Below are 23,464 nucleotides of genomic sequence, written 5' to 3' on the forward strand. Positions count from 1 at the left end.
ACCTGGGAACTGGAACAAGACTCTTCTCTAGTGCTCGGAGCTCTAAGAACATGAATATTGGTTTGTCTCTTCCCTGTTGAACACAGCAACATAAGGAGAAGAAAGGCCTCCTCTTCACTCTTCTTTCCAAACTACTGCCAATCACATTTGGAGCTAGAAATCTATGAGGATGAAACCAGACACATCAGACTATTTAAACATCTGAAATTCTCACTTTTAGAATATGCAATATAGGAGGTTGGGTGGGTTTCAGTTTATTTTCCAAATATGCACTAGCATTTTCCACCTCAGCATACTGGACCTTTTACAAAATTCAGGGGAAAAACTGGCAAAGCAAAATGTCATAAACATCAGATCTTCTTACAGCCTTCAATGAAACCATGTTTTATAGCTAAGCTATGATGAACATGGGCTTGTTTGTTCATTTTTTTTAATATAATCTGAATTAGGTATAAAAAGGATCTTTCACAGAGTTATCTTTAAGACAAAACTGTTAAAACACATACATAGCCCCCACACTACTCTTAGAGGTCTTCTGCTAAAAGCTGTTGGGAACGATGATTTCTTTTAGTAACATGACTGAAGAATATTAACAAGATGAAAATCATCAATCCCCAATACATTATAATTCTTTCAGTAAAACACAAAATGACAATAGTAATGTCAAATTAGACTAAATAGTGTACTTTATTATTATTATTACTATTAAGCAATAAGCTTTGGTACACTGTTAGTCGTAAGTGTTAATGCTGAATACTATAAACATACTAAAAAAAGTATACACGCACACTGAAACTCTCATTGATATTTTGTAAAGGTCAGTTTTGGGTATTCAAAAAGCTGTAAAAGTACATTTAACTAAATAATTTATTTTGGAAAATAAAAATTTTAAAACACAAGTTAAAAGAGAAAACATATATGAAACTGTCCTGTGTACGTACTCATACTCTGGCTGTAGTTAAATAAGACACCCTTTGACTCTTTAATACCCAAGTTCTAGAAGACCTTCCAAGGAACTTATTTTAAGTTTAAAACTTCCAGTTTTCACTTCTGGTTAGACATTTTCTTGTCCCTTTCATTCCTGTAGTTGACTAGATCCAAGCATATAAGATCCAAAACAAAAACTGCTTTAAATTATCTAAGTGGACTTCTTAGTCAGCTAATAATTCTTTCTATATTTTGATGTGGAGGGGGGAGGGGGTGTCATTGAATGGTGATATCAATGGAGCATGAAAAACTATTTCCATTCATGTTGTTTCTAAATAAAACAAATGGAAGTCTTTTCGTTAGCTTAGCAACCGAAAGAAATTCCAAACTTAAAGGTACTAGTCCTATCGTATTTTAAAATCCTCTACCTAAAATATCTTCTTTTTGCTACACAGGCTAATTCTTACAATAACTGTATGTTGTCATATCGTCCCTTCCTAAATGAGCCTCAGCTTCTTCACTAAAAAATGAGGATAATCTACATTTCAGGAATTTGCTATAAGGATTAAACGGTTTAAAATATACAAACCACCCAGTGTGATAGCCTGACACATCAAAGTTACTTAATAAATATTACTTGCCCTCTTCTAGAAAATTCTGTATTATGAAACTTTTTAAAGTGATTCAAGTAAAAGTATTTTGAAACCACTTATTGATGTCTGTGTGCATGTTTATGATTTCCACTCCATTAAGACTGTCAGATTTTTTTCCCAAGGAAGAGTGGGGCTGGTGGGGGGGGGGGGGTGGGGGGGCAGCAGACAAAAGCTGAAACAGAAAAACACCACTTTCAGTCTCTTAAGTATTTTTTTTTATAAACTTGACTTTTTATCCCTCCTAACATCTATTTTTCCAAGAAATACAACTTTACTCAGACTTTTTGTTTTTAAGAAGTCAAGTCTAAAAACTAAGCAGATACCCTTTGCCAACAGTACACCTAAAAAGTGATAGGGTAACTTGGTTGCTGAACATTTTATAGTATAAGGCCTCAGTCTCTTTAAAAGAAAAAAAAGAAAGACAGACTCAAGAATACTGACGACTAAGCATTCTCACACAATTAGGAATTATTTCACACCACTTGAAGGTTTCACTTGGTTAACTCTATATGCAAATATACTTTCTTATTCTTTACTCTCAATCCTACCATTTTTTACGCCTCAGACTCCACTGATGACTAAACTCTTTGCATCCCAGTCTCAAAATCCCCTCTCCACCCCGACCTCCCCCACCCCCAGAGATGCCGGCATTGTTTGTGCAGAGTGGAAACAATATACTTCCACTGCTGGCTAATTTACATCAGACACGGCCAGGCCTGGGGAGCAGTAAGCTGTCTCTTTTCCCCTCCTCTTCTCCGGCTCCCCCCTCCCTTTTTTAAATTTAAATTACTCTTTTTAATTTAAAAACTTCCGGATGTTTTATTACCTTGGCAGCTTTACTTTTTCTCTGGATTGACTAAAAAGGTAAGTTTAAATAGTTTTTGTCAGGTTAATGTCTCTTCTTTTTTACACATGTATCTAACAACCAGAATGGGTAGAGTTAAAACTGGGATGATGATATTGCATTTTACATGTTAACTCATGTTCGGCACCATTTCATTGTTTTTTGTAACCTAAATATACAAAAAACAAAAATGTTACTTTACATTTACAGTTAAATTGGCTGTTCTCTAATCATCTTTATCAGCTGCTACCCATGTGCTTCTAAAGGATATAAAGGGATTTGATGCTTGCTTTTGCTGTTTTCATTATTCATTGTTTTTAGAAAACCATACAATAATATACAAGCAGATACAGTAAGTCATTGTTTCCTTGACTAACATTTATTGAAAAAGCATTAAAATTATTTAATTATTAAAATCTAATATTAAAAATCCTAAATGCCAGCTTTTCTTTGAAAGTCACATTGACTGTCTCCGAGTCAGCAAAGTTGAAGTTTTTAAAAAATTTTTCAGATATCTGAAAAAGAATTAAATATGATAACTATCTTTAATAAAATTTATAATTAAAGCCATCTCAGAGACTAAAATCCTAACTTTGCAACCAACAGATTTCACTGAGTTAAATATTTCATCTAAAATCAAGTAAGATAAACACGTTCCATCGACAGTTTAAAAATAAGGTATGCAAAGACTCCCTAATATATGCAAATAACACAAATACTTAAGAATCACATTTCAAATTTTAAAACACTTCTACCTATGAGACTCCAAAAGTGTGGGTGCACGGCAGAGTTTTAACATTTACTTTCTGCACCACTTTCTCTTCCCTTCTCATCCCAGCTCCTTCTACACCCCAAACACATACATAAAACAGATCATTTAGGCCAGCGGTATTTGAGTACATCGCCCCTCCTCCTCCACTGAGACAGTCTTGCCTTTTATATCTATGTGGAGGTTCCCATGGCAACACTCACTTAGACCAATACTATTTCCAACTGAAATGAGAGAAGCCAAAATCTAAATGCTTCATTACTAAATTACACACGCCTAACGAGTAAGGATTTTTTTCTGACTATAACTTTTTAATGAAAAAGTAGATATCTGGAATTTCAGCAAAAATAGTCAAATATTATTACAGAAATAACTATACAAATAGATTGATTGTAGGCAATTATATATATGCATATTATTACATGAGATTCACATATGCTTACTCTTATTACATAAAACTGATATGCTGAGCCTGGAGGCTTACTCAATTATAATTATGAATAGTAAGTACGATTTTTACTAATCTAGTCTACTGTATCAAATTCTATTTTTTTTTTAATGTTGGCTACATAGCTCACAAAAACCCTGGTGAGAAATTCTAACAAAACAAGCCAAGAAGCAATTCATGGACAGCAGGAGGCAATTCCAGAACACAGGCACAATCTATAAAGAGAAACCACTACAGCTTTTTGATGTTAAATAAGTAGAAATATCAGCATACAACAAAGCTACGAAGCAGACTGTTGTATCAAGTTTAAAAGTAAAATATTCAGGGTCAAATGTCATGAGTACCTTTGTCTAGACTACTTTCAAATGTGAAATTTTCATAATTTATAAAACAAAGTTGTCTCTTTGTAATACTGAAGATTGTATATATTTAGTTTTAGTACAAACACACTCCAATCAATTCTTCCAAACAGAGGGACGGGGACAGTTATGTTTTGTGTGTGCATGTTTTTAAAAGCAGGAACATCAAGGTGGGAGGTCAAACATTTACTTTGAAAACATATACATTTCTTTAACAGGTTGTGCATACTAAGAAGCCTCAGAGAAGAGGTAGGTGTGTAAAATGAGTAACATTTCATAAAGCTTTTTGATTAATGATCAAAGCTATGCATTAAACATCTCTCTTCATGGTGAATACATTTTTTTAAAAGAATAAAAATCAATAGAATGTACACTGAACCTTATTTATTCTGACAACATATCTTAGCACCTGGATAGTTGTATTAAATAATTTGTTACTATGCAGTTTATTAACTTATATATATGGGTTCATAAAAATAAAACAATACTCATTTTAATGAAAAAATCTTACTTTTATAAAATTTATAATGAGGGTTTTTTTTGCTTTTATATTATCACTTTCTTAAAACGAGCTGATTCAAAAGACTATAAAGACTCCCTCAAAACCAGTACAGGAAACTGCAAGAATTTACTTTCCCAAAAACAGCTTTTAAGACACGAACATGAACTGCCTAATGAATCTCATAGGCTTGTGAAAAGGACCAACTTGCACCTTTCTGAGGTCTTTCCCTCTTTTTAAAAATTCCCATACAGTGAGACCCGCTGACACTTTTTTTAATAAGGGCTGGGGTGGGTATGAGTGTGTGTGTTTGGGGTATGGGAAGGGACGGGGGTGGGGGAGTGGGGTTTGCCACATTGGGGAGTTTCTGCAACATTTGTAAGGGTTTTATAAGCAGGATCCTCTCTCGAGTGTTTAGACAAGTAAAAAAAAAAAAAAAAAAAGCAGAAAACAAACAACCAACTGTTAAATGTTCATTTTACTAAAAAAATTGGCAATCCTCTGCAAAGCTTTCAACATTTTAATTTACTTTCATTTCAATATTAACCACCTAAAAGCAAACACTTGTAGAGTTCAGAAATCTTTTCAGTTCTTTGGAGACATTTAAACAACCTTAATATCAGATGCATTTTAAAGTCAGAGTCAAAAGCAAAATCTAGAAAAAGTATGATTACGTCTCGAGCAAAAAAGAATGTATTTTAAAATCCTCCCTTTATCACAAGCAGGTTTGGATGCAATGCCACCTGGTGGCACAGGAAAACTCTTAACTAGGCTTAGGTTTTTAGAAACTGAGCACCCAACCATCCCTTTTGACTACCCTCCTTCCAAACAAGTTATTCATCCCATAGTTTAACAATAAATGATAATTTTTATTTAAAAACTTTAAAATTTTAAAGCAATTTACTCCATGTGACAATTTCCTCAGTGTTTAAACATCATTAAAAAAACAAAATAATTTTTTCAAAAACCTAAACTGTACCAAAGCTTTAATTTTTAAATGATAAAATGTTGAAGATTGGTGGGGGGGATGGAATAACCGACCTGCTTTGTAAAATTACACTGTATAATTAATTCCATGGTAAGAATGTTTTTATGGTGTGTTTTGGTGACCTTTTATTACCATCAAGTTCACAATGCTGGTGGGCTGCCTTTTAATCCCTCCGCAGACAAAGGCCCTAAATAAACACAGATCCCTTCCTGGGAAAAAGTCCACTCTGGTTAAATGGTAAGGAAATGAGTAAATCATTAGTAATCTTTAAAGCCAAAGCTATAAACTCAAGTTACCTTAAGTTGAAATGAAAGTGTCCTGCAAGAGTTTCAAAGTTCTGTCACAGATAGAAATCTCCAGCTCTTGACTCCAGACTAGGCGCCAGCTGATAAACAAACAATTTAAGTCAAGAGCTGGAGAATTCCCAGCTTTTTCATTTAATGGCTTTGGCCAAGAGTATTTATTGCCTCCAGTTTTATTCTCACTTAGCTCTAAGAGGAAATTTAAACTCATCATTATCTTAAAGCCCCATATGGGTAGCAGTCAGCTTACCTGACAGAGCTCCTCTGACTCTATACCAGTTTGACTTTCTACTAGAAGTGATGCAATAATGTACACTAATTAACTATAGCTTTAGGTTTACTTTTTAACAGGCTAAATAAATTTTGTTCAATATAGTTTATATTCCCACTTTGGGTAGTAACAATTCCAAAAAGGTTAAGTTTACAGTTTTACACCAAACTACCAGCTAAAATGGAAAAGGAAAATGCAATCTCTCTCTTATTCCCTCACATGCTCCCACCCCACTTCCCACCCCCTACTCCTCTCACCTTCGTCCAGGAGCCCTTGAATATCATAGAAAGTAAGTTTTTGTATCAAATGTAGACTCTTTTGGGCCAAACAGGTGGTGCCTAGTGGTTAAATTCCTGTGCTCGGCTTAGGCAGCCCAGGGTTCATGGACCTACACACACTCAAGTCATGCTGTGGTGGGGCCCCACATACAAAATCGAGGAAGACTGGCACAGATGTTAGCTCAGGGACAATCTTCCTCAAGCAAAAGGAGGAAGATTGGCAGTGGATGTTAGCTCAGGGTCAATCTTCCCCACCAAAAAAGAAAGTAGAGTATTCTATTGACTTCAAAATATCCAGTGTTGCTCTATTTCCTAACAGAGCAGTGTGCAAGATTTAAGACGTAAATGCCTGATCATGAAAAGCTGTTGATTTTATACACGTACTAATAAGAATATAAAAGTACAGCCCAATTAAAGACCATGAGATACTATCAAATATTTCTAAATGCTGTTTTTAAAAGTTTGCTATTAAAGATTACAGATCTCAAAGTCAGAATTATGCTGTTGCTCTTATTCTTTTCTCAAAATTATCATTTACTTTTAGGAAAAAATCTCATCTCTACTCAGGATTTTATGTCAAAATAGTTCTTTTAACTATGTGAATGTTTGCAGATATTTGATAATTACAATAAATCAGCTATCCTTCTTCCTCTGTTTATCTAATGAAAAAATGCTATAAGAAAATTTTTATAGCTTAAGGTAAAGGGTTAATAAAATATGGCATTAATGCAAAGAAAAATTCTTTCCCTCTCACTTCTTAATTTTCAGAACGTTTTACAAACATATCTTGGCTGGAAAAGCCAATTAACTATTTCAGTGTCTGCCAAGACTATTTTTCTACTACTTTAATATATGTACATAGTACATTAAAAATGTTGGCCACTTGAGAATAAGTATTACCCTCACACATAAGAAATTAGGAGAAATGAAATGTAATTAATGATAAAACTATTTGTATGCCTGGCTTCATACTATGTTTCATTAAAAAAAAAAACTCCCTCAGAATAATGCTTTCTTAGAGACTGCAATGGATAAGCATTCTGATGACCACAACAGTCAATAACTCAATAAAAAAAGATGTCAGGTGCAAATCTTCTAAAAGAGTCCCTATCTCTCATACCACCCGAGATAACTTGAGCTAAATACAAAACAAATCAACAAAACCCTTCTACCTTAAGCGAAAATCCCTCGAAGTCAGAAGAGAGAAGATAAGCCTGCTGCCATACCTCCACTGGCCATGGTGGGAGGATGGCTACTATAAAATGCATATGTAAATTGAAAATTTTCACAACTAAAGCACCCAAAGTAATGCAAAACAAAAAACAGAATCACAGGGCAAATATATACAGAGAAGGATTTAAACTCAACTTAATATACTTTTTATCTGTTAATATTATCAAGCTGTCTTTCTTTAAGAGAATCAGACATCTAGAATACTGCAAATAAGTCTGATAACAGTTTGATCATGAAGACACGGCCCTTGGCAAACTCATAATTCCATTTCCTCCTCCCATTTCACCCTCAATGCTCTCCAGGGATTACAAGCAAAACAAAATAAAGACATATAATACATAAGGTATACTGGAACTAATTTCTCAGTGCTTAGGAATCAATAGATGTTAACAAAAAATAAATTATAAGTAAGTAATAGCTTCAGGAGATTTGTTTGCTAAATCTATTTCACCTTTATATAAACACTGCTAGGCAGTCCTGAACTATGTACGCAGACCCAATTGTGTCTGGTCTGAGTTACATCCTGAATGGCAATTAAAGGACATTAAAAATACCCTGGGATTACTTCAGGCAGGACCCCTGCCTTATCCATGCACTTTCTAACATAACCAGGTGAAGAGAACACAGTGTCCCTCCACCCTAGGACAGAGTCTGGCAACCTTGACTGGAAATTGCAATGCAATTAAAACCTGGCCTGCAGATTTGGAGAAGAGGGAATTGCAAACTGCAAAAGAGTAAAACTCTTAGGAAAAAACTAGGTTGTTGTTAGCAATAATAATTATTACTAACAATAAATGAGAGCATTAATACAAACTCTGAGTGAAGTGATCACCTTGCCTTCTCTGACTCATTTTTTTACTATTTTCTTAGGAGACAAATTATTATTGGGGAGTGAGTCAGCAGTCTTCTCTAAATGTTAAGAACTCATTAACACCTTACATAGGGCCTCCTGTCTATGACAACTGTTGTAAGGAAGTCTGAGGCATGCCAAAGAATCTAAAAAAGAAGTTTTTATGGGCATCTCTTCTTTGCGACTAATTTCAAAGAAATTCTTGGAATTTATTTACCAAACATTTCTAAACTACTTGTGCAAACTGGAGAAAACCCCAGGCAAAAGGTATCCTCCAGAGACAAAATACCACGAAATCAGACCAAGAAGAGGCTTATTTTATTGTTTTTTCAAGACAGAATAATTCGAGTCTCTCATACAAAAGCCAATGCCACAAAGAACTTCTAATTTTTATAATAAATAATATAAGTTGATCATTTTAAAAGAACTACAAATCATCATAATAATACAATTCTTTAAAGGGAAGAACCTATGAAAATGAATTATCTTCATGTTAAACCAACTTATGTCAAAACACTAAAAAAACTAACCTCTTACTGACATCAGACTAAAATGTAAGAATAACTGCTGCAAACAACACTACTCTAATCAAACAGCTTGTGAAAGCACCAAAAAAGACCTATGCTGATAGCCCTTCCCCCTCCACACATTATAAAATTCAGTTATATAAAATTTGGTAAAAGAATTTGCTTTTGGACAGAAATAGCAAATAGTTTCAGCCCAAAGCCAAGTAAAATTGCCAAGTTATAAACCTCTCTAAGAAAATGTTTTAATGGATATGCCAACAGACCCTTAACTATAATGGTATTACGTGCCAAAATATAAATAATTTTTGTTTTTTGTGGTCCCTTTACCATAAATTAGATACAGATCTAGTGGAAAAACAGTAGGTATCCAGTTCAGTGAGCAGTAAAGCCCAAGACTGCACACTTGATTTTAAAAACAACAATGGAGTCTGTATGAGACTTCCATTGAAGAATTTAGCAAGCAAGTCTAGTACTCTAAGAGAAACTCCTTAATCGGTTTGGTGCTGACTACTCCATATTCTAAGAATACCTCAAACAAATTACTAAAACTTAACCCAGCCAAGTAGAGTATAAAATTTGGTTTCCTGGGAGGGAACCGTTACACAAACACCTGCACACAAGCTCAATTATTTAATTTTGACATTAATCCCTAACTGAAGCAGTACAGCTCAGAAATCAATGAGGCTCACCAGCATGGAAAGCCTCAGGCTGACTACAAGTGCCACTTCAGAGTCACTTCAACTCACGGTCTCTGTGCAAATCTACACACACATTAGGCAATCAGTGAGTTTATTCCTCAATTATTCAGGCACAGTTAAGTGCTGTAATTATGCCCTTAGAGCAGACTGAACGGTATTTGGTCATTAGTCACAAACAATAGTTTTTAATTTGCTTTATGTCTAGCATTCATTATACAAGAGAGCTGATCAAATTCGAACTAACCCTGTGGTAGCAGACGCACTCCACACTAAAAAAAAATGCATGTACCCAAAATGGTGTGACTAAATAACATTCAACATTAAAGAAGAATTACAACTTTCATAAAGATGTAATTTACACAAGACAGATAAATAGATTAGGGCACAGACTTATGAGGTCAGTGTCATGTGCTAATTTACATAAAGCCCAGTTAACTTTACTTTGATAACCACAAACTGTTAAAGGCATGGATTAGACATATGAGGAGTCAATTTATTAGTGATTTAACAAACTGAGCAAAACTACCTGCTAAGTCCTGGGAATACAAAGATAAATGTTCCACAAACCTACCAAGCTTGTTGATGCCTCAGAGCCCTTACAGAATAGCTCCCTCCCTTGAAACACTCCTCCCCTGAACCTGTGCATTCAGATTGCTGCTTAAGTGTCACTTCCCCAGAGAAGGCATCCTGTCCATTCTATATAAAGGGCCCTCCCCTTCATCTCTGTCTCCTTAACTGTTTACTCTGCCTTTTTTACCTTCAAAGTGCTTACCATTCTCTCTATTCCCACTAAATCATAAACTCCACGAGGCAGAAGACTTTGGATATCTTTAAAACCCTCACTCTAGTGCCCAGAGCATGCCTAGCACATAGGAAGTATTCAATAAATGCTTACTGCATGAAATGAAGAATGAAGCATCTCCCTTGCAATCAAGGTGCTGTCAGCATAATAGAGAAGATCAGATAAGAATGTATAACCAGAAAACAGTATATAATCTTGTGAGAATTATATAAATACAATAATTTTAAGTATAAGACATTTCATTAAAGAAAAAATAAAGACCTTCATTTTTAGAGTTACTTTCTCTAAAAGTTCCAGGCTCTTCCTAATATCCAAGTGAACTTCTTTTAATTTATTAACAGAAGTACAATGAAGAATGTGAAAGTAAAGGCGATAAGAGAATTAGATGAACTAATCAATTTCCCTTCTTCCTTGCTTAAAGAATATTTACTGAAGAACTAGCAAATTTAATTCCAAATTTCACTGGTTCCCCTCATATGTAACTGGGAATCATCTATGAGTTTCCTAATTGATCTTTAACATAAATTTTCCATTTCCAGAACTAAAAATCCTGTTGCCCTGGAATCAAATTTGGTGTTGCTCTCTCTCTTTAAATATCCATAAAGGTGTATGTAAGATAAAAGTCAAAATAAGTATTAACAGCTACCCCAGACAGGACAAAGACAGTGTTCCTCTACAATGCCTACCATGTTGCTGTGATCAAACTCTTTTTTTTTTTTTTAGGAAGATTAGCCCTGAGCTAACTACTGCCAATCCTCCTCTTTTTGCTGAGGAAGACCAGCCCTGAGCTAACATCCATGCCCATCTTCCTCTACTTTATATGTGGGACACCTACCACAGCATGGCTTTTTGCCAAGCAGTGCCATGTCAGCACCTGGGATCCAAACCGGGAAACCCCAGGCTGCCGAGAAGTGAAACATGCGAACTTAACCGCTGGGCCACTGGGCGTCCCCTGTGATCAAACTCTTAATGCTCTTAATGAAGAGTTTCCTTTCTAATTGTTAAGTATTGGGAATACTGCTGTACTGCATTATTTTGCATTTTGTAACTAGTTACAAATCATTTTAATAGTTTCTATTCCTACATTCTAAACTTCTAACGCAAAGACTTTCTCTTTAAGTTGTTCTGAATATTACTCTACTTCTTTTATCACTTTGATCATAATCACAATTCCCAATGGCACTAACGTTACAATACAGTCACGAACTACAGAATGACATCTTGGTCAACTTATGAGGTCAGTGTCATGTGCTAATTTACATAAAGCCCAGTTAACTTTACTTTGATAACCACAAACTGTTAAAGGCATGGATTAGACATATGAGGAGTCAATTTATTAGTGATTTAACAAACTGAGCAAAACTACCTGCTAAGTCCTGGGAATACAAAGATAAATGTTCCACAAACCTACCAAGCTTGTTGATGCCTCAGAGCCCTTACAGAATAGCTCCATATATATGACAGACCATATATATGACAGTGGTCCCATAAGATGAGTACCATATAGCCTAGATGTGGAGCAGGCTATATCATCTAGGTTTGTGTAAGTACACTCTATGATGTTTGCACAACAGAATCACCTAACAATGCATTTCTCAGAATGTATTCCCGTTGTTAAGTAATGCCTGACTGTATAACATTTTGAACACAGTAAATACTTACTTTCTGACTGATGTTAGAATGTAGAGGCAGTTAACTAGCTTAACTTAGAGAGATCAATAATCTGGAGATAGATAATCTAGAGAACAGTTCGGGAGTGAGAAATAACTGCAGGAATGCTCAAAATATTTAACATTAATCTTGAATTTTAAAAATAGAAGATTCTTGATTCAGTCAACCATACTGAATTAAACGCCCACCAGGAGACACACCGCGGAGAGAGTAAGTTCAAAAAGACATGGTACCTGCCCTCTTCAGAGTCTTACTGGAAGAAATAGGCACAAACATAAGCCTGACACAGCGGTCCTTGCACTAGCATAGATACAATACTATGGGAACACAGAAAAAGGACATGGAAAACTGCCCCATTATTGCTATATAAACAATCCTCTCATCCCTCTGCTTTCAGGTATAATCATGTTCAACTCCAAGTCCTTATGACTCAGAACAGATTCTGTCCCAGTCAAACTCAAACATGTGAGGGCTATGTCAAAATACCATTTTACTTTCTCTTTTTCTGGAGGTTTATTTGATTAAACAACACCAGCCAGCTGGATCTCAAACAGGAAGGACCCAAAAATCTCCGGTTCTATCCCAACCAAACTGCAGAATAAAAGGCTCCTGATAGCCAGAGAATAAATATTCCAGTTTGGAGTCAACACAACAGGACTGAGCTGATCTCTCCGGGGTTATCCAGATTCAAGAATGATGGCTTCTCAACCATTCCTTCTCCAGTGACCGTGGGGCAGAAATGTTAGGCCTCTTCCAGGTTAGAAGCCAGCCTCTGAGGGTTAGAAAAGAAAGCAATTCCTCCCCTCACTCCTCAAAGGTCAGCTAGCAAGAAAGAAGATCAAAGACCAGCCACTGGGGTAGATGAAATTGTTAGAAGTGGAGTTAACAGTAGGCAACTTCTATGAAAAGGAGAGAAGGCCACCACAAGGGTGGGACTGAAGGAAGAAGGCCCAGCAGAGTGTGGGAAGAACCTCAGACTGAGGTGGAAGAGTAAGAGGCTAGCCTGAAACCTGCTGTCAAGGCAGAGAACCCTGGGCACGCCACTTAACCTCTTCGGACCTCAAACTGCTATCTACAAAATAACAGTCAAATTAAGTCATTCCTAAAGTCCCTTCTATAATAAAATTCAGTTCCAAGAGCACAAAAGACAGTTAAAAGCTAGACGTACTAGCAAAAAAAAATCTAAACACATTATTTAACCCTAGCAGTCCATGAGAACACTATAACAACATTTATTGAATTTTCATCAACTTACTTTTCCAAATCTTACTAAATATGGGTATATCTCATATCAGCTCACCAAGGTAGCTACTTAGGTAACATTTAGTCAAAGATTCTCCCTTGTAATCATAAATATAGAGACGTAAGCCAAGGACCTATTTACAGAAAACCTACCTCTTTTCTGGACTGGCTTAACCAGACTTCAGTTTAGCAACTTAGCTTTGGCATTAAAGTTGGTCTTCATGCTAACCGCATTACAATAATGCTCCTTCAAGAAAGGATTTATAACACTTAAACTAAATAAGTATAGGTTGCACACTAATTGATATGTTAAGTCACAAACACTTGTACATAATTATGGCAATATCAACTACATTGGCTTCATCAGTTATCAATTGCTACATAACACTCACTCCAAAACTTTGTGTCTTTATTTGCTCACAATTCTGTGGGTGGGCAATTTAGACTATCCTAGCTGGGAAGTTCATTTGCGGGTCAGCCTGAGGTCACTAATGCAGCTGCAGTCACCTGGGAACTTAACTGCAGCTGGATGGTCAAGATGGCCTCACTTGCATGCTTGGTGGTTAGCACGTCTCCAGCTGCTAGTCCAGGCTTCTCTATGTGGCAGGAGAAGAGTTTCCCAGCAGCAAGAGAGGGCAAGACTCAACGTAAAGTTTAAACTCTACAGGAGGAAGAGCATCAATGTCTATAAATATAATGTGGGCTTTGGTAAAGGTATGCACAGTTTGACAGCTTCAAAAGGAAATGCCAAATCTGTTGAGGCACACCAAAGGACTTTAGAAAGCAATATCTATACTATAAAGTGAGAACTAAACAAGTGTAAAACAGCTACTCACATTGCTTTCAGGATGATAATTATAACAGTTTAATAAGCATCACTTGCTTTTGATTAAAAAAGTTATATAGAACTTTAATAAAATGGTATTATTTGTTATAGGGAGGAGCTGCTATAGGGTGGGTCTAATAAATAAAAAAATGAAACCTGGGGAAACCTTCAATCTATTACTCCATGGGCTGGCAAAATGATACAGTAATTATTCTTTTCACTTTACTTTCCAGAAAAATAGTTAGCAGGAAGTAGAGGAAAAGGCTGCACTGAAGAAACCAATCACTTGCTCAAAAATCTACAATTTTAAATTTATCTGGATTAAAAAACCTCTTTTTAAAAAGCTAACCACAAAATGAGAAATACATGTTTCCATTTATATTTTTAGAATACTACTGTATTTGTATGTAATATCTCTTAATAAATACATGTAAATGCATTTTTTAAAAAGTCTAGGATAAAGAACAGATGAGGGTTGTGGAGAAAGGGACAAAATTGGGGAACATTTTTAAGGTTCTATTCAAATTACCTCAAATATTCCACATTTCAAGAATGACATATATGGAACCCTATAAACTTGTGGGCCCACCTTCGGTGTCTAAGCCATGCTTTTCCCAGGTCCCTTTTCCTTAATTTTATTTAGTTAAAATATAATGATTTTAAACCAGCCTATTTAACTTAGGGAAAGTTTCCTCTATTTTATTTTAACTGAGAAAGTGAAGCTATTTCTAGCCCACCATATTAAAAATATAAAAACAATAACTATGAGAAGAAAAACATAAGCTTCTATTATACACTGGCCAATCTCATAATGATCATATGTCAACCGCTAAATTATCACAAACCAACTCTACACAGAGCTTTCAATCTACAATATAGTTCAGATTCAGGTGTATTTACTATTATAAATTAGCACTTTTGCACCCTAAAATTACAAACCAGGGTTTAAAAATAGCTCACTGTGAACAAGGGTAATCTCAAAGTTTTATCACACAGAAGACTATATTTGAAAAGTTAAATAATGTTTAAAAATAAAATTGGTATTCTTCATTATCAAATGATAATTTCAGGCTATACTCATGAAGCAAAAGAAGATCAACCAAGAGCAAGATCATATGCACTATATAAATTTTCAAATTCAATTATAGAACCACTTGAAGAAAAGAACTGTTCAATTTATTAATTCTATTCCATAAAAAAACCACACCAACAGCAAGCTTAAAGATGCTTATTAGTATTTTATGATCAAAGTGTCTATACCACATTGTAAATCTTTACACCTAAATTTTACTTAACCAATTCAATATAATAATTAGAGTGGCTAACAATTATTTATACCTCCACCTATATACAAAAATGTTTGGATATAAGACACCTTTGCAACAAGACCATTAGGTTCTTTATGAAAAAACAGAAACTGATTTAAATGATTATATTTTGTTATTTTTTTATTTCAAAGCCTAAAATCAAGTTTAATGTAATTGGAATAAAATTGCTATTCCATTGTCTACTGCTATATTGCTATAATTATGGACCCGTGTGTGTGTGTGTGTGTGTGTGGTATTTGATTTCACTAATTTTAGAAAATTTAGATATTATGACAAATCACAATACGCATAATCCTGCCATTCCAAAATATCTAGATACCACTATTAAGATGTAATACAGTAATAAACTGTTAAAATTTTATTAGTGGGGGGGCTGGCCCCGTGGCCGAGTGGTTAAGTTCGCGCGCTCCGCTGCAGGCGGCCCAGTGTTTCGTTGGTTCGAATCCTGGGCGCGGACATGGCACTGCTCATCAGACCACGCTGAGGCAGCGTCCCACATGCCACAACTAGAAGGACCCACAACGAAATATACAACTATGTACCGGGTGGCTTTGGGGAGAAAAAGGAGAAAAATAAAATCTTAAAAAAAAAAAAAAAAATTTTATTAGTGGGTCTCCTTGTCTTCTGAGATTATCATAGGATTTTTAAGTATGTTAATGTGATGAAATATATCTATAGATTTTTTAATATTAAACCATCTGTGCATATGTAAGATAAACCAAACTTGGTTGTAGTGTTTGATCTCTTTTATGCATGATTGGATTTAGTTTGCTAAGATACTTTTTTTAAAGTTTTTACTTCTATATCATGCTGATATAGACCTATAACTTTGCTCTCTCATAATGTTTCTGTCTAGATTAAATATTAGAATTATATAGTTCTTGTAGAATGAGTTGGGAAGCATTTCCTCTTTTTCTATTGTCTGGAAAAGTTCATATAAAATTGAGGTGATCTGCGTCCTGAAACTCTGTTAACATTAATCTGTAAAATCATCTGGGCCTAATGTTTCCCTTGTGAAATGATTTTTTCTTTTTACCACTTATTCAATTTCTTTAATAGTTACATGATTATTCAAGCTAATTATTTCTTGAATCTGTTTTAAAAAGTTAAATTTTCTAGGAATTGATCTATCCCTACCCACAGAAATTTTCACCAAAAATTCACAACTCTTCAAAGTTGTGACAACCTTTTATCTGAATTTAGAACAAGCAATGTATTTTGAAAGTACTAAATAACACACATCAGTTTTGTTTTGTTTTTATTTTTAATGAGGGAATTGAGAACCCTGTAATAGGTCTAAAAATAACTGGATATATCTTGGGTACCACAAAACCCTAATTGCTACTTCTGACAAACAGAAATAGGTATACAGATATCTTAGCTACCACTTACCACCAGAAACAGGGGCATCCATGAAAACTGCTCCCATTTTCTCAGCTTCTTTGGCCAATTCTTTTGAAATAGCAGGATCGATGGTACTGGAATCTATTAATAGTGAGCCTTTCTTCACTTTTCTAAGCAAATAAATAAAAATATAGTTTTATACTTTTAAAAATATGGTTTACAACTCTGAATAAACATTTCATGCAACTACTCATAGAATCAGAATCTGCTAAAAGCTGCCACCTATCAAAGAAGTCTTTGGTTTAATATTAAAAACATTAGAACTGGTTCAAAATCTCAAATTCATTTTCAGATCAATTATAGTTCAAAGTAAACCCAAACTCTTTCAAACAAACCAAAATAATCTAATAAACTACAGGGTATAAATTCTGGTTTCAGGTGAAATACACACTAACCATAATAATATAAGTAAGCCAAGATGTAAGCAATTTAAAACACCTATTAACTTTAAAAGGGCTGTTTGGTAGGATTTAAATTTTTGTTTGTAAAGTAGTTGGGTCTCTTTAAAAAGTAATTTATTTGTCTTTAACAAGTCATATTGCAAATTTCACATATCCATGTCATTTCCACAAACATAAGCAACTGAAATTTAGTCATTTGCTTCAGGGTGGCATATTCTTTAATAATTGTAACTTTTTAAAGACAAAATAAAACATCAAACAGGCAGAAAGGAATGGACCTGGAAATCTCATAGACAAAGTCTTTTTGTTCTTTATGGTAAATTTATATATACACATTGGTAAAAAGGGGAAACAGTCTTTTCATATACCATATTTTACATATTTAAATGGCATTCTTATAGTAAAACATTTTTATTTGTACTGTAAGTACAGACTATATACCTACATGATTTCCTTATTATCTATAATCTATGCCTATCTTCACTGGCAAGGAAACTCTGACCTACATTATAATTTATTTAAAGGGCTATGACTAACCTTTAATTCAAACTTCCCAAAGTTCTTACTACAGATAAACTAATTTAGAGGCCATTTAATCATAATTATGATTGGAAAATCAGAACTAAATAAATACAAATATTGGAGGGGAAAACAGAAAATCATTGCTAAAAACTACAAAAAAGAAAAGAAAAATCTTTCTATAGAAAAAAATAGCACACAAAATGCTTTAAACAAGACTTTCAGACATACAAATCAATCTGGCCCAAAAGCAATGATTGTCATAATCCCCAGAAAAGAAGTAACATACTCTATTATAGATCACCTCAGAATGCAGAGTTTCACTTTATGTAACCTAAAAAGTAAGAATTAAGTTTACCAGTCTTCTTTGATATTAATATTTTTAAGATCTTAAGTCTTTAAACAAATGGGAAATCTCTCAAAACTTACACATGCACTGGGTGTGGGGAAATGATACCAACCCAGAAGAAAATACATAACCACCCGTGAGAAGCAAATTACGATTCAATGCAAAGGCAAACTCTTTCAAAATACTCCCTAGACAAAATTGCTCTGGTAGCCGGCCACCATATTCCTTACTAAAGGATATTAATAAATGTAGTATTCTTGTCTCCACACGAGTTTTTACTAACTTTTCCCTGAGAGGTGAAGCACGGCCATAATTGGAACAGACCAGGTAATGAGACAGCTAGGTTGCCTCAGGACCACACAGACTGTGGGCCTCAGGGCCCCATCCAAAATGAGTCTCTCTCAACCTTCCCTGAAATCTAAACATTTATCTTATCAGTTTTCTGCCTAATATCCAAGTGTCTTTTGCTTCCAAGTTTGTTAGTTTTCAAAAGCAATTCAACTTCCCCAAACCTCAAATCCCATGTACTACAGGATCATGAAGTTAAACCCCTTCTTTTAGCCCTTCACGTTTCTACAGGGCCTACCAGCTTGTTCCAGCTCTTTGCTGAAATTCAACAACAAAAACAAGTTAGAACAGGAACCAGTAAGACCAGAAGAGTAAATTGGGAATTCAACCACTGTCATCCTAACATAACCACGAGGGTTTGGCAATAGGCAGCAATTAACCAAAAGGTTCTCAAAACAAGGGAAGCTAGGCACTGGCTAGGAAACTCTGACCTAAATCATATTTTATTTACAGAGCTACTGCTAACCTTTAACTCCAACTTCTCAAAGTTCTCACGACAGATGTACTAACCCAGAGGACATACAATAACTTTTTATTATATAATAAAATGTTAAATAATGGTGTTCTTTCCAATGTTTGGTTTTATTTTTCATAGAAACCTTTTCCCGAATTTCTATAAACCATAAGACAATTATGCTTGTAACATTTGTACAGTTTAAAATGCAAACTTTAAAAGTCTCTTAAACATGTTACCAATGAAAGCGTAAGTTTAATGCAAGAGTTATAGGAAAGCAACAGAAGGAAAAGAATTTATTCCCAAAAGTCATATATTTGACTTCAGCGAAAAAATAAACCCTTTCAATGAGAGAAACCATACCATTCACTTTTTTTTTTTTAAAGATTGGCACCTGAGCTAACAACTGTTGCCAATCTTTTTTTTTTTTTCCCTGCTTTATCTCCCCAACCCCACCCCGTCCATAGTTGTATATCTTAGTTGCAGGTCCTTCTACTTGTGGCATGTGGGACGCTGCCTCAACGTGGCCTGACGAGCAGTGCCATGTCCGCGCCCAGGAGCTGAACTGGCGAAACCCTAGGCTGCCACAGCGGAGCGCGCGAACTTAACCACTCGGCCACGGGGCCAGCCCCTATTCACTTTTAAGAAAAAAGAAAACAGTGTAGAAAGGTTTAACAAACATCATTGTAATTTCCTAATAGTTCTAACAAATGCGAAATTCATGAACTATCATAGTAAGAAAATATCCACAGTCGAGAAATACATACTTTAGAATTCCATTTGCTCCAGAGTAAGCTTCTATTGCATTGATGCTGGTGGGCAACATTGTAATAATTCTGTCAGCTTTTTCTGCTACATCTGCTGGGGAAGACACTACCTTTAAAAAAAATCGCAAAGGTATATATATTATTTAAATTAAAATATAAGCAGTTTCTAGAGCACAAGTAGGATCTACTTTTTATGCATGCCGATAAAAGTGACTGAATAAAAACTAATCCTTGTTTCCAAATGACAAAAAAAATAGCTTATTGCCTGAAATAGAGAGTCCATTCCTTATACACATACAGATGCAGTTTCTATGGAATCAAATGTACTGTTTATTTTAAAAAGTGTGAAGTGAGTTGAGGCGGAAAGGGCAAAACTGAACAGTCCTGGGAACAGACACACTTCTCATGGATTCCTCCAACTTAGATCCTTAAACAGCACACTTTTTGGTAGATGCTTTTGACTAAAAAACACTCTAGTACGACAGAGCTGGGAGCCGAACTACAGGATTCACCAGTGATTTCACGGGCAGCAAAATCCCCTAGTAAATTCTCAAGCCCCAATCACCATCATCCTACTGTCTCTATTTTCAAGAGAATAAAAAAATTAAGCCTGTTTGAAAAAAGAAAAGGTCAGGACAAGGACATGAGCACTTACTGCACTGTGAGTATCACCATGAAAGTTGAGAGTGTGAGTTACCAGGACTCATGTGGAAACTATATATGCAAGAAAGACATATAAATAAGGCATCGAGGTATGCCCTCATTTCAACCCTCATTTCTGCTTTAATGATGACCACAAACACACTGTACAGGAAAGCTACTCTGTCCACCCTCTGCATATGTGCATGTGTGCATGGGTGTAGGCACACTCACTGACATTCCCCCAACCCCCTGTTCTCTCTCATACAGTATACACCTTGATACACCTGCCAGCCAGTCAGCAACCAAAGAGGTCAGAGGAGACCAGGAGCTCACTCCTTGGCTCAAACTTTAATAGAAAGAATCCATCACCCTAAGTATCACAAAAGCTCCTCTAAATGCTCTTCTCTCTTTAAAAAAAAGACAAAGCGGGGCCATCCCTGGTGGCCTAGTGGTTAAGTTCAGCACACTCCACTTTGGTGGCCCAGGTTCAGTTTCCGGGCATGGACCTACACCACTCTGTTAGCTGCCATGCTATGGTAGTGGCCCACATACTAAAAAACAGAGGAAGACTGGCATGGATGTTAGCTCAGGACAAATCTTCCTCAGGAAAAAAAAAAAAGGCAAACTTGAAAAACAAAACTATTAAAAAAAAAAGACAAAGGACTATCAGGAGGATAACTGAAGATTTCCCCATAAAATAATTTACATGTGTATTAGAAATTGACATATTTTCTACTAGGAAATGTGAAGTGACATGTAAGCATCTTGGGAATGGGAATGTCTTTCTTGTGGTCAAAGTTTACATAACATTTTCTTTTTGTCTTTGATGTGCAGTTGTTGAAAGTGAAAAGAATGGCAAGCCAAACACAGTGTGTAACCTAAATATTATGAGTTAGAAGTCATTACATTTCCATTTTACATAAAAGACTATCAGCTTCTAAATCAAATTCTAGATGAATGCAGTTATAACATCAAGTAATTTCATAAATCATACTTTAAAATTTCAGACAATCAAGTATCCTAGTACTTTGTGTATTAACATTAAATGATAATATAAAACATCTCAGACCCTGGGGCAAGCCCGGTGGCACAGCAGTTAAGTTAGCACGCTCTGCTTTGGCAGCCCAGGGTCTGCAGGTTCAGATCCTGGGCACAGACCTATGCACTGTGTATCAAGCCATGCTATGTCGGCATCCCCCATATAAAATGGAGGAAGATGGGCACAGATGCTAGCTCAGGGCCAATCTTCCTCAGCAAAAGGGGAAGGATTGGCAGCAGATGTTAGCTCAGGGCTAATTTTTCTCAAAAGAAATCTCAGACCCTAAAACAAAAAAAAAGATATTCTCTTTAAATGTTTCATTCTAAAGGCAATACAGCATTTTAGCATCCACCATGTGGCACATTCAACATATCTATTTTGATAGATAATGGGGATTTGCCACAAATAATTCTGAAAAAAAATTTTTTCCTGTCAAATTACAAAGAAATACTTAAGTTAAATGAAAACCTTTCCTACACCCAAATAAATACTGAGATTCAAAAAGAGGCAACTACTTCCTGGCAAACACCTCAAGTTTACTCAAGAAAAGCACAGCTCATTAAGATGAGGAGATAAGAAAAGGAAAAGTTGAAGGAGGAGTTATAATTCTCCACTCCTGGATTGTATCAAGAATATGGGTTACACAGAGAGCCTCATCTGTTCATCTCTACTTAAATGAAGTAATGAACACAATGCAAAACAGTGGCATACCTCTCAATGGCCGTTCCTTCTATCGCAGCTCCATCTCTCTAGGTCTTTGAGGGACTACAGTAAGCCCTGAGGTCTAAGAGGCAATTTTAGACGTCCTCTTAGGAACTGAGAAAGTCTCTTCCACTGAAGGAAATCCAGTTCCATCTAGATTAACTCCTTGAGAGTTGCCCTCAGGGGCACCAACAATTAGTTCACAGATATCAGGACACTTCACACCTCCAAGCTTCTCAGGCCTGTGAACTGGCAGTGCCAATGCATGCAACTGCCAAGTGCGTGGGGTGGCCAATCAGCCCCCTGCATCCCTAGCATCTGCTTCGTGGGATGCTTGGGTTGCCAGAGTCCTGCTAACCCCTCAATTACACAGGGAAGTAGTGTCAAAGCTCACAGGTCCGGAAAAAACACACAATGATAGTGATAGCTGGAATGTCATCACTGTACTGGCCACAAATGCTCCACATCTAATGACTATATATATTTGGTACATTCTAATATCATTCTCTAATTTGTCCTACAGAAGGCATGTTTATTAGACAGACAGACACGTATGTCCAGCTACTCAAATCATCTTGCCTTCCATGTGATGACTTCTAGACTCTGAAATAATTGACTGACAAAACCTGGCCACGACTCAAAAGCTGGGGGGGAAAAAAAACCTGATTGCCAGTCTGACACTAACCACAAAAGCGTTTAGGAGCCAAACTAATTAGAGCCCCTTCAATTACATTTGCTAATTGAATGGATAAGCAACGACAGCATGGATCAGTGAAAAGAGCACTAATTTGGGAAACCAGAGACACAGGTTTAGTTGTAGCTCAGCCACTAAATCATGAGCGATTTTGTACAAATCACTTGACCTTTCCGGCTTCAGTTTCTGAATCTACTAAAAAAGAATAGTGATTTGACTTAACTTTAAGGGTTTCTATCTCAAAAGCAGAAAGGGAACTTAGGCAAAGAAACTTTTCATATTTAGTAAGCTTAAGTTCTAGGAAGGCATAGCCTCTGTGAAAGAGGGCAACGCAATAGGAGGCATCTGTAGTGAGCCAGCACAAATGGACAGCGGTAGGAGGACTCTGCTATATCTCCACATCTGGGGCCGGTCACTGACCTAGCCAACTCCAGGCCATGGCTCTGCTCTGATTGTCACGGCCATCCCAGAAAGATCTCTTGCTAATTCCAAGTGCCTCATTCTTACATTATTATCAATTAAGATGACTTTACTTTTCCATTATCTCAACTTTGACTACCGGAGACTGGCTCCCTGATATATAATGGTATCTACAGTCTTTAAGAATTTTTGCAGCCAATTTCTCTGTAT

General features: G+C 35.8%; 1 protein-coding gene across 4 annotated transcripts in view; it reads right to left on the minus strand.

Moving 5' to 3' along the window:
* HIBADH (3-hydroxyisobutyrate dehydrogenase) overlaps positions 1 to 23,464 on the minus strand; it is a 111,173-nt gene that overhangs the window by 70,030 nt on the left and 17,679 nt on the right. For all 4 annotated transcript variants that reach the window (XM_001499874.6, XM_014739146.2, XM_070264722.1 and 1 more), the window contains exons 3-4: positions 19,758 to 19,867; positions 16,908 to 17,029 (exon numbers count right to left, since the gene is read on the minus strand). In XM_001499874.6, coding sequence (XP_001499924.1) covers positions 16,908 to 17,029; positions 19,758 to 19,867 — 232 coding nt within the window. The remainder of the gene's footprint in view (positions 1 to 16,907; positions 17,030 to 19,757; positions 19,868 to 23,464) is intronic.

The sequence above is a fragment of the Equus caballus genome, chromosome 4, assembly GCF_041296265.1.
Source record: "Equus caballus isolate H_3958 breed thoroughbred chromosome 4, TB-T2T, whole genome shotgun sequence".
NCBI lineage: Eukaryota > Metazoa > Chordata > Mammalia > Perissodactyla > Equidae > Equus > Equus caballus.